Below are 12,379 nucleotides of genomic sequence, written 5' to 3'. Positions count from 1 at the left end.
CTCAAGAATATGTGATAAGGGAAGACGGAAAACGCTCCTTTCTTCATTACCCTCGTAGCTGAACTGAACTGCCCGCAGCTCGGGAATGAAGCGGCGGCAGAACCTCCGGGGGCGGGAGCGGGGGCGGGGGCGTGAGCCGCTCCCACGCGGGTCTCAGCCCGCCACTCGCCAGTCCCGGTCCCTCCCTAGTCCACAGAGCTCCAGATTGGCCAAGTGAACTCTGAAGCGTATGGAAATAAGGCCATAGACATGGCAGTTGTTGAAACAGGAACTTTAAATACAGTTTACTTAATAAAAATAAATACTGGGAAGAAAAAAAGAGCATCCACCAGCCAGAAGAGTCACTGGCTACTTCACCTAAAGTTTTTTTTTTCCAATTACAGTTGACAGTCACTACTATTTTATGTTAGTTTCACGTGTACAGCATAGTAGTTAGACATTTATGTAATTTACGAAGTGACCCCTGATAAGTTTAGTGCCCACCGGACACCATCAGTAGTTACTACAATATCGTTGGCTATAGCTCCTGTGCTCTGCTTACATCCCCATCACCGCAGGTGTCTAACACGTTAGCTTTAGATTCTGTCTTTGGCAAGATTTGCCCTCCACCCCCATCCTGGGGAAGGTTTTTTGTATCCTTAGGAAGGACTCCCTTGTATAATATACAAACTTTTTCTTTATCCCTCACCTGAGGATACTACTTCATTGCTTTTCAGAGAGAGCGGAAGGGGGAGAGAGAGACATCAGTGTGAGAGAGACATATCAATCGGTTGCCTCCCGCAGGCACTGGGGCCAGGGATCAAGCTTGCAACTGAGGTACGTGCCCTTGGCCAGAATTGAACCCAGGACCCTTCAGTCCGCCGGCCAATGCTCTAACCACTGAGCCAAACCTGCCAGGGCACAAACTTAACTTTTGAAAAGTGATTCAGTTATATATTTTCAAAGGGAGAGAGTAATAGTAGATAGGATGAATATATACAATTGAAGAGATTCAAAGAGACATTTTTCTAGCTATGAGATTAACAGGAGATAAGATAAAGTATCCATCTGAAAAGAGGTTTTTAAACTTTTAGAAATGAAGAAGACATACCACTTACCTCAGTGTTTTTGCTTTAGGGAAGGCAGGAGACGATAAACGCAGTCCCAGTTTCCTGATGTATAATACTAGCTACTTAATAGCATTGCTCCAGCCCTGGCCGCTGTGGCTCGGTCGGAGTGTCAGTCCCTTCAGGAAGCATATCTGGGCTGCAGGTTTGATCCCCAGTGAGGGCTGTGGGGGTGCGTACGGGAGGCAACTGATCCATGTTTCTCTCCCTTCCTCTTTAATCAGTAAAACATCCTCAGGTGAGGATTAAAAAAAAAAAGGCCCTGGCCAGTGTGCTCAGCGGTTACAGTGTCAGCCCTCACACCGAAGGGTCTTAGGTTCGATTTCCAGTCACGGGCTCGTGCCTGGATTGCAGGTTCCCTCCCTGGCCCTGGTCAGGGCTGTGCGAGAGGCAACCAGGTGCTGTGTCTCTCATACCAGTGTTCCCCCCCTCTCCCTCCCCGCTTTTTCCACTCTCTAAAAATCAGTGGAGGGGGAAATACCCTCAGGTGAGGATTAACAACAACAAAAATAATGTTGCTCTAAAGGGTAAAATAATGTTTTCTGGCACATAGCAGATAACTGGTAAGTGGTCACTTCTTTTATGGATTGATTGCTTATGAATAACTTCTAGTTAGCAGACTGATAAATGCTGTAGAGAGCTATGACCTTGTTACAGGAACACAGAGAAAGAAAAGATTGTTTTTAAGCTGGGGAATTAGCAGAGCGTTTCATGGGAAAGGTAGCTTTGAGATGGCTCTTGATGAATGAGTGCAGGTTTGACATGTGGAAATTGGGGGCTAGGCCATACCACAGAGAGAGACTAGCATGAGCAAAGCTTGGAGGCAGGAGAGCAGCTGTGCCTGGAGTGGTTTCCTTGGTGCACTCTTGGCGTCAGCGTCTCTAGGTCTTTCACATGGAGCTGGTCAGATTTTCCAGTCAAGAGTCTCCCCAGCTTCTGCCTTAGGGGACAGCCCTGTTCTGAGAAGAGGCTCTTAGAAGAGGCTGCGTTTCTCAGCACACAGCAAGACTATTTCCGTTTGTATTCTTTTGGCTTAGGCACAGTAGTGTGCCTGTTTTACCTTTTCCAGAGAAGTCTCCAATTCTCTGCTGATGTGGTGGATGGACAGCTGCCCTTGAGTTAGGACGTGGGGTCTAGGGATCAAATTACTTTGAGCCAATCCTCGTTATTTTATAACCTCCCTTTATTCCATTTTCAGAGCTACAGGTGTCCTAATTCCTGAGCCTTTTAAGTATTTTGTGTTGTGAGTATAGGACTGGTTCTTGGTTTTCTCCACTGCTGATTTAGGATTTAGGCTTCCGGTATGCTAAGTTGGTTGTTGCTCATTCATTTTTTTCTTCTAGCTTCAGGTATTTCACTTGCAATACTCTCCTCTCCTTTTCTTTCTGTACATATGGGCTTAAAGCTTTAAAAAAAAAAAGGAAGAAAGAAAGTAAAACCCTATAGTTTCTAATGGGCTTTTAGGACCAAGTAAAATAAGAAAGTAGATGTATATTTTAAGTGTGCTATGCTTATTTTGAACCCAAGTTACTTTATTTTCCTATTATGTTATAACTAGAGCCATTGCTTTAGTACAAAACTCCCTCTTTAAAAAGCCAGTGCTGGTTGGGGGAGGGGTGGGGAGAGATTAATCAAAGAACTTATATGCCACGGACAATAGTGAGAAGGCCTTGGGGGGGGGTTCGGGGTGAAGGGGATCAATGAGGGGGGAAGGGGGACATTTGTAATACTTTGAACAATAAAGATAAATTTTTTAAAAATCCAATGCCGGCTATGAATTGACATAATGAGACAAAATACTATTGTTATATTTTCTTCTGATTTACTAACTAAGAGTCAAGGAAATGTCTGAGGACCAGGATTGTTTTAAAGTCTCTGGAAAAATTGAAAGAATTCTGCCGCGATTCTGCCCTTCCTCAAAATCAAGTCCAGAGAGAGCCTCTTCAGGAGAGATTTGCAGTTCTGCCAAAATGTACTGATTTCGACGATATCAGTCTTCTGCGTGCAAAGAATGCAGTTTCTTCCCAAGAGTCCAGATCTCAAACTAGTCAGAAGGTGTGTAACAGAGTGACAAATACCCAACTCCCCAGAATGGTAGGTTCTAAAGTGCCTTGAGGTTCTTTGGGTCCACTCGGGGCATGGTTCCCAAACTTGGCTGATCATCTAAATTAGTTCAGGGAACTTTTACCTTTTATTTTATTTTATGTTATTTTATTTTATTATTTTATTTTATATTTTATTTTATTATTTTATTATTTTATTTTATTTTATTTTATCTTTTTATTTTACTTTATTAAGTCCCTGGAGATTCTGATTTACTGTGTATTAAGAAGGGATGAATTGGTTGTATTAAAACAAAACAAAGCAAAAGCTTCAGGTGATTCTGATGTATGGGGCGTGGATAAGGAGCCATTCACTGACTTGGGGGATTCTTTGCTGATAGGACAAGCTCAGTTTCTTAAAGTCCTCTTTATGGCCTCCATGGTCAACTGGGATGGTCACAGTGGGCCACTTATATAGATGTTCTGAGGTTTTCAGTTGAAAGCTTGGCTGACATAAAGTAAATTCAAAGGTAAACCAACTGAATATGGGTCCTTCTACTGTTTTATAATTTATTGATGTTTTTCACCATTGCAAACTCAGGGAATTTAACTCTTGCTCCATCATTGAAATCTACAATTCATAATAGTGGTTTTCAGCCCAGCTTTAAATTAGAATCTCTGGAACACTTAAAATACTGATAGCAAAACTTTTCCTTAGAATTATATAACTGGTTTTTAACTCTTTTTCGATAAGAACTGGACGTGGACTTTGTTTAAGAACTCTCACTTTAATGTGCAGCCTGATTGAGAACCACTGAATTAGAGAAGTAGTCTTTACTTTTTTTTTCTTTTTTTTTTTGAGTGATTTAAATCTAATGAAAGCTATAGATTCTTTTCTCAGAAAAATACCAAGCTAAAATCCATTGGCTTATCTTAGGTCATCATGGGAAAAGGGTGTTTTTGTTCTTTAGTACCTAAAAGCAGTTAGCCAGAATCTCATAAAATACAGAGGTTGAGCATCGACCCATGAACCAGGAGGTCACTGGATCAGTTCCCTATCAGGGCACATGCCTGGGTTTTGGGCTCAATCCCCAGTAGGGGGCGTGCAGGAGGCAGCCCTTCAATGTTTCTCATGGATGTTTCTATCTCTGTTTCTCTCTACCCCCCTCCCTCCTCTCTCTCTAGAAAAATCATTAAAGTATTAAAACATTTTATCTACTAAAGTTCACAATTTATTAATTGGGGAATTTACTGTAGGACCTCACAAGAGCCTGTTTACTATAGCTTTATGAATAGAATGACCAACTTGGCATCTCTGATTCATAGAAAATTAGAAGTAACCAGTTAGAAGGGACACCTAGAAGTAGTATATGGATATTATTACAAGTGATAGCTGAGTATTTAATGGCATGGAAGGACACAGACAAATGGAAAAAAGCTACTGAATAAACTTGAATGCCCAGTGGTATGGGACTGTTAGTGTGGGCTCAACAACCCCATAAGCCTTGATAGGTCCTAAAATTCCCATTTTATTAACCTGATCAGCCTGAGTTGTCAGGACAAGTTAAACTGAGTTCAGAATGCCGTCTCTGGGAATGTGAAAGACTACAATGTATCTGAGGAGTATTTTGCTCCAAGTGCTGAAAAAATGTTGCTTACTGCTCAAGTATACAGATTGACCTGTGTATGTGAACCTTTTTCCTGGATGCCTCCTCTCACTCAACATATGAGTAAGGACTTTATAGTAAGGAGTTTTTCCCCCTAGGAAATACATATATATAAATTTCAAACCTACCAAAAAAATTGCCTTAATATACTGTGTTCCCCTCAGATTCACCAGTTAGGTTTGTGTCAAATTTGCAGTCTCACTCTGGGAACTAATGTTATGGTTAGTACTTTTTAAACTCTCAAAATCTCTTGGTTGCCAGGACAAGACACTTTCTGATCTCAGTCATTTTGGATCACCACATGGGAGTTGTGAAAACTTACAGAAAATCTCTGATTCTAAACCACCTAACAAAAGAACCAAAAGCATCTACACGCCATTAGAATTACAGTACATAGAAATGAAGCAGCAGCAGAAAGATGCAATTCTGTGTGTGGAATGTGGATATAAGTATAGATTCTTTGGGGAAGATGCAGAGGTAAGTTGTTCTTTCAAACACCGTTTCATATTTTTCTTGTCCAGCCTTAAATATTTTCCAGTTTTTTTCATTTTTGTTTTTTTTAAATATATTTTTATTGATTTCAGAGAGAGGAAAGGAGAGGGAGAAAGAGAGAGAGAAACATCAATGATGAGACTCACTGATCAGCTGCCTCCTGCACGCCCCCAACTGAGGATCGAGCCTGCACCCCGTGCATGTGCCCTGACCGGGAATTGAACCGCAATCTCCTGGATCCTAGGTCGATGCTCAACCACTGAGCCACGCCCGGTTGGGCCAGTTTTTTTGTTTCATTTTTTGACCTTATGAAGAAGTTTATGTAATCAATTACCCTTTAAAACTGCTGTCCTGTAGCACTAGCCGATTTCACTCAGTAGCTAGAGCCTCAGCCCTCGGACTGAAGGGTCTTGGGTTCGATTCTGGTCAAGGGCACGTACCTTGGTTGCAGGCTCGATCCCAGGCCCCTGTCGGGGCACGTGAGGGAGGCAACCAATCAGTGTGTCTCTCTGACATCGATGTGTTCTTTTTCTCTCTCTCCCACTCTCTCTGAAAAGCAATGAAAAAATATCCTCGGGTGAGGATTTAAAAAAAATGAAAAGCTTTCATTTAAAGTAAAAACTAGAACACAAACGTGTTGAGTGCTAGACTGGTGGGGAAGGAGATGAGGGTTCCTGTTGGAATGTTGGTGCTCCTCCATGGTGTTCACTTAATACCTTTCATCCATCAAAAGCTGGACGAATCAGTTAGTAAGTGAACCATAATCATGTGTTTCCTAATGAAAACTCCAGCAAGGAAAAATTTTTGAGATGTAAGTTCCTCTGTTTATCCTTAATTTATGAATTTTCACAGCCAGTAGCATTGTTAAGTCTCAATAGAAGAGCCCATTAACTCTACCAGCCACCAATAATGTTTGAAGTCTTACAGGTCTCTCTATATTAGTCACATTGCTCTCTTGGTCTAAGTTGGGTTTGTATTTAATTTGGGGTATTTGACGTAGGCCTAAGTTAAGAAGGTTAGAAGTGAACTTGAGAGTATTTAAGGGCAGGCTTAAGGAAATGCTTTGTTGGAGTCCTGGGTGGTTTTGATGATTCCATAGTTTTCAGGCCTGGTTGGGTTGCACACCATCAGAGTGATGAGGTGGCACTTCTGCCTCATGGATGGGGAGTGAAGACTTGGCCAACTTTTTTCTTCCAGTTTCCTAAATCCTGTTGTGGCAGGAAAGTGGTATTGTCTAGTTCAGATGCCATTGGGCTGTGTTCTGTGTTAAAAGTCAGATTTGAGACAGCACGTTTGCTGCAGACGGGAACACGTATGTAGTTAGTACCCGATAAGTGAAGGGGTGAAAGGAAATACTGTTCTCTCCCCTTCTCTCTAGGTCAAATGATAGATTGAGCCTTGACCACAGTAAAGGCTTATGTTTTCCTGCCCTGCCCTGCCCTGCCCTGCCCTGCCCGGATGAACTAATACAGTTCAGAAATGGATAGGGCAGGGGAGTAAGAATGTTGGAATGAGAGCTCTGTGGCTCTGGTGGGCAGCCTCCGAGCCGTGGTCCTGTCTAGAAGGCAGGGTGCCAGGTGGTACTGCCCGGCTCTGCATTTCTATCACTTGTGCATCACAATTGGCTAACCTCACCGGGGGTTCTCTTCTCACTTCCTCAAAGATGCCCTCTGTCCAAGTAGGTTTATAATTTATGTACACATACCCTTAGTATCTCCTAATTTTCAGTTATTTGCATGTGCTATGGTATCAAATTCTTATTCCATTACAGTTTCTTATTCTAGTCCCATTACAGAGAAAGCTCAGCACTTTAAAGTTTTGATGGAGCTAAGGACGTAGAAAAGGACCTGTCATTTACTTCCGAGTCATTTGTAGATACAGATGCTGACCCAGAGCTTAGGCCATGGGAACTGCCAAAAATACCAGGTGAAACTGTAGGCTCCTGCATAGGGAATGACTTCTAAACTTTTTATTGATGTACCACAGAGAAGGGCACAAGTCCTGCAGGTTTATCTCAATGGATTTTTAACAAACTGAACAAATCACACAGGGGATCTTGAAATAGAAATTTATTGATATTCTCTATTTCAATTTTTTAGATTGCAGCCCGGGAGCTCAATATTTATTGCCACTTAGATCACAGCTTCATGACAGCGAGCATACCGGCTCACAGACTGTTTGTGCACGTGCGCCGCCTTGTGGCAAAGGGATATAAGGTCAGCTTTGGCTTCAACTTGTGGGAAAAGGGGTCCGATTCTCTTCCAGAGAGAAAACATGTTTTGTAAGGTGGTAGCTCTAATCGGTTTAGAATTTGGCATTTTGGGGAAATGAAAGTATGTCATAATTATTAGCATTATATCTTCATGAGCTTTAACGTATTAGATATTTAGGCTAAATTTTTTAAAAACTGGTGTTTTAGTTAACCTTTTAAAATCTCAAAACATGTTTTAAAATTTTTTATCATGTTTGATATTTAATATTTCTTATTTCTGTTGAAGGTAGGAGTTGTGAAGCAGACTGAAACAGCAGCGCTGAAGGCCATTGGGGACAACAAAAGTTCACTATTTGCCCGGAAATTGACTGCTCTTTATACAAAATCTACACTTATTGGAGAAGATATCCTTTTTGAATGGGAAATTTTCTCTTAAATTTTAGAAATCTTTGTTTTAAGTAGCACTTTAAAAAAGCACTGTTCTCTGGATGGGTATCTTTTTGATGATGAGGCGGTGTCATTCCTCTAGCTTTCCGTCAGTGTGCTCCTGGAGAACTGTGGGTTGGTAATGGCTGGAAACACACATTGTTTTTTTCTAATGCCATAGTGAAGGAGAGTGCATCATACTTTAAGAGCAAGAAAAAGGACAGCCTGATAAAAGATGACTGCAGGTTAGCAACTAACTTGCAGTCACAACTTTCCTATGCCAGGATGGGCAGTGGTTAGGCACTTAGGCTTATAAGCTCCTTCAGATCTTCCTAAACAGGACCTAAAAATAACTTCCTAACTTCAAAATGAGAAAAGAAAACCACGAAGTCAACACACAGTGAACTGCTCATGGAATATAGTCCATCTTCTTTAATTGTTAGCTTCATGAAAATTGTATTATTTTTGAGAGTGGATTATAGGTGAAGCTTTCTCACTTTTTAAGAATCCTTAGTGTGCACAATGATTGCCCCAAAATTTATGGCCATTCATAAATTCAGTGAGTTATTTAAAGCAAGAGGACTTTAATAGAAAAGTCATAAAATTCTGTCAATTTTTTAAAAACAAATAATTATGTATAAAATGAAATAAGGATATATTTTCAAATGTATATGAGATGGAGTCAGATCTCGGGATGAAAGGATATAAGGGTGAAGTCTTAAGTGATACTGCATGAAAGTAAAATTTCTGTTTCAGGTTATTACAAACCTGCATATTTAGAGACCTGCTCAGATTCTGTCCAAATGGTGAAGACTTTTGTTTTATTAATATCATGAATAGGGAATGGCTATCACTCAAGATGAGCCCCAAGCCATGAACAGTTCTGTGTACTCCATGCTGATGAGGCTGTAAGACTGTGGTAATTTTATTGTTTCTTTTGCCTGAACTTGAGTCTCTTAACGGAATCCTAAAACAGTTCTCCTCTCTGCTTCTCTTCTGCTACTGCGATAGCTCCTCTGCTGATGCCCAGATTGGATGTTCCCAGACTGACCTTGTCTAAAATCAGCATTTATCCCTGAGAATTTAATTAATGGACTCAACACATATTCACACACATATACACACACATGCACATAGACACGTATGAATGTATGTTTCTGTTTCCTTTTTTGTTTTTTTGCGCGTTTTTCTATAGTTTTTTTAAAAATACATTTTCATTAATTTCAGAGAGAGGAAGGGAGAGGGACAAATAGGAACATCGATGATGAGAGAGTCATGGATCAGCTGCCTCCTGCACCACCCCCCCCCGCCCCGGATCGAGCCCACAGCCTGGGCATGTACTCCAACCAGGAATCGAACTTCGATCTCCTTGACACTCAGCCCCTGAGCCACGCCAGCTGGGCTGTTTCCTTTTTTGGTTTTCTTTTCTCCTGAGAACTATTATGCACTTTAAAGGAGGAAAGTAATGTATACTATTTTAGTGTATTCACCCTTCGATTTACGAAATTATACATTAGGAGATGGTTAAAGATTCAAGTCTCAGCATCAAATAACATTTGGGTTTCCACAAGGTCTGAGGATCTCTCCTAGGCCCTTTGGAAGTGAGAAGATAATAGTTGTTGGTCCTCATGGAACTATGACCAGAGTGAATCAGAACAGTTAATGCTGTGTGGAAGATTTATGCACAGAGCAAAAATGCCTGGAAAAATGAATCGCTAATTTAAAGGAAAACACAGTTAATATTCATGGGAATGGAGTGTATACTCTTCTTTAATCATTGTTACATGTGAGCCCTTTGGCCCAGCTGGGTGACGCTCTCCATGCCGACGAGACGGTGACTGACGCCTCCAGTGGCTGTCTTCTGTGCATCTGTGAAAACATTAAGGACAAAAAAAAGGGGAATGTTTTTGTTGGAGTTGTGGTGAGTGCCTTGTAGGGGAAGGGTGAGCGACAATGTCGGGTCTGGAAATAGGAGTAATCACGTGGTTTGTGAGGAGGGTGTCTGGTGAAGTGTGCTCTCACGTAATCTTACTTAAAAACACACATTTCCTCATAATTTCTGTATTAGATCACTAGTTTCAGTTTTCTCATATGGCTCCTTGGCGCTCTGCCAGGAGAGGTCAAGGTAGTTTCTGTTCCTGTGCTCTAGTTGTTTAGGGTTGCAGACAGACATGGTGATAGGCGTGGGTGTGAACAAATACAGATAGCAAGACAAAACACCAAACCAGCACATGCATGGATAGCAAAGGGTTTTACAGACTTCCTAGAGGTTTGAAATGGAATACAGATGATTGTGGGATTGTTGTATGTAGAGTTGGAGGAAAGGATAGGTAAGGGAGGGGAAATGTAGTCGGCCAATACAAAACTTCATATTTAATTAATATTATGAATATTTACAACCAGTCTTCCAAATACATGTAACTTGCGAGTCTTAGTTTTATTGATCTTGCCTTCTGGCAATTTTTGAGTAAATTTGCCCATTTACAGACCTTCCTGGACTCTGCTCAGAATCTTAGACTTTTTAGGGCCCTTCAGAACTGTTAGGCTCCCATGTCTGTTGCAGATGTTACAATATAGACCATTTCTCTGATTTAAAAAAGCAAAGGGGTATTTGTTTGGCTGATAAATTTGTTACTTGAACTTCTATAAATGGCCTTTATAAATGGTTTGTAGAGTGGGAGATAAACTTACATATGTTACTAATGTACGTTAGTCCAGCCATCTCGGCACTAGAGGAAGTCCTTTGGGCTAGAATTAAGGAGGTTGCTTGAACCGAGAAATGAAAGATTTTTAAAAATTATGAAGTGTTCAAGAGGAAAAATGCATAAAAGAGGATACGTAACTACAGTGTAATGTGAGTTACCACTGAGGTCAGGAAATAGAACCACCTGCAGAAGGGCCCTTCCCTCCAGAGGGAACTAATCCAGATTTCTATGGGAATAATTTCCTTGCTTCCAGTTTTACTCCTTAAACTTCATACAGATGTAAACATATTGTATGTATTTTGGGGGGCCTTGCTGCTTTTGTTTAGAAAGTACTATTTGTGTACAAGGTTTACTTACATGTGTCACTGGAGTTCTTCCACTGTCAGTTGCTGTGCTGTGTTTCATTTTATGATCTACAGTTTATTCAGTCTTCTGTTGACGTATGTGTGGGTTCTTTCCAGTTTTTGGTTTTACCAAGAACACTGCTATAAACCTTTCTGTACATGTGTCTGAGTTTCTCAGGACTATATACCTAGGGGAAGAATTGCTGAATTGTGGAGTATGGATGTTTTCAGCTTTCCTAGAAAGTGCTAGGCTGTTTCAGAAGCAGCTGCGTCAGTCGACTTCCCATCAGCCACGTATAAGTGTGGGGACTGGTTATTTTCCCTGTTAGCTAATACAGTCTGTAACTAGCCCCATACATTTCTTAAGTATCCGTAGTGGATAAGAGTGTGGCCTGTGGAGTCAGACTACATGAATCTTGGCTCTGCCACTGTATCGCCCTGTGACCTTGGGAAAATCACTTAAGAACTTTTTTCACCTGTTTTAAACCGTGATCTTTTCTAGTTTATCTTTGCTGTTACTGGCTTGGGGTGATAGGGGTGGCTTTCAATTATCATGCTTAGTCCCTGGATGGATTGTCCCCTTGGGGTACATTCAGAGTTTGTTATATTTGATTTTTTTTTGACAAAGCCTTCGTGTCTGTTTTCTGATTGGGACCTTTTGATGACCCTCTGGGAAGTAGGCTGGTGTCGTCCTGCCTGGAGAGGAGGAAACAGAGGGTTTGGTGACTTGTCACAGCCACTCTCTCAGGTTTGTTAGGTCAAGGAGGACTTGGACTTGGTATTGCTCTAAAATCTCATTTAGCATAGTTTGGATATTAGTGAATCTGATGATTAAGAGCCTTTACATTTTCATTTGCTTTCAGGGAGTGCAGCCTGCCACGGGAACGGTTGTGTTTGATAGTTTCCAGGACTCTGGTGCCCGTTCAGAGCTGGAAACTCGGATGCTGTGCCTGCAGCCGGTGGAGCTGCTGCTTCCATCACATTTGTCAGAGCAGACGGAGTCGCTCATCCACAGGGTCACAGCTGCCAGGCAAGTGGGCGTGCACAGAGGCGGGGTTCAGCGCCAGGCCAGGCTGCACGCCTGGGCTGCTGTTCCGTCCCCTCAGGGTGTGTACAGCAGGTTGCCGATTGATGTTTCTCTCTCCCATTGCTGTTTCTCTCTCTCTATTCCTTTGTCTCTAAAAAAATTAATGAAAACATATCCTCGGGTGAGAATTAAAAAAAAAGCTTTTAAGAAAAACAGATTTGCCTGTAATGGAGGACTTCATGTAGGACTGTGGAAGTTGGCTTTGTTAAGAGGGGTTAATGATATTAGTTGGTAATTAATCTTCAATTTCTGGAGATAATTTAGAGTTCATTTCTTAGGAAGTTTATATAATATTGAA

General features: G+C 41.4%; 1 protein-coding gene across 1 annotated transcript in view; it reads left to right on the top strand.

Moving 5' to 3' along the window:
* The window catches only part of LOC148091381 (DNA mismatch repair protein Msh3-like), a 153,059-nt gene that overhangs the window by 2,722 nt on the left and 137,958 nt on the right, over window positions 1-12,379 (top strand). The window contains exons 3-8 of the mRNA XM_087825587.1: window positions 2,941-3,161; window positions 5,077-5,292; window positions 7,407-7,523; window positions 7,806-7,923; window positions 9,730-9,866; window positions 11,858-12,024. Of these exons, the coding sequence (XP_087681713.1) occupies window positions 2,941-3,161; window positions 5,077-5,292; window positions 7,407-7,523; window positions 7,806-7,923; window positions 9,730-9,866; window positions 11,858-12,024 (976 nt within the window). The remainder of the gene's footprint in view (window positions 1-2,940; window positions 3,162-5,076; window positions 5,293-7,406; window positions 7,524-7,805; window positions 7,924-9,729; window positions 9,867-11,857; window positions 12,025-12,379) is intronic.

This window comes from Miniopterus natalensis, chromosome 16 (genome assembly GCF_054644295.1).
Source record: "Miniopterus natalensis isolate mMinNat1 chromosome 16, mMinNat1.hap1, whole genome shotgun sequence".
Classification (NCBI taxonomy): Eukaryota; Metazoa; Chordata; class Mammalia; order Chiroptera; family Miniopteridae; genus Miniopterus; species Miniopterus natalensis.
Note: the sequence above shows the minus strand (reverse complement) of the source record. Positions and strands in the feature narration are given on the sequence as shown.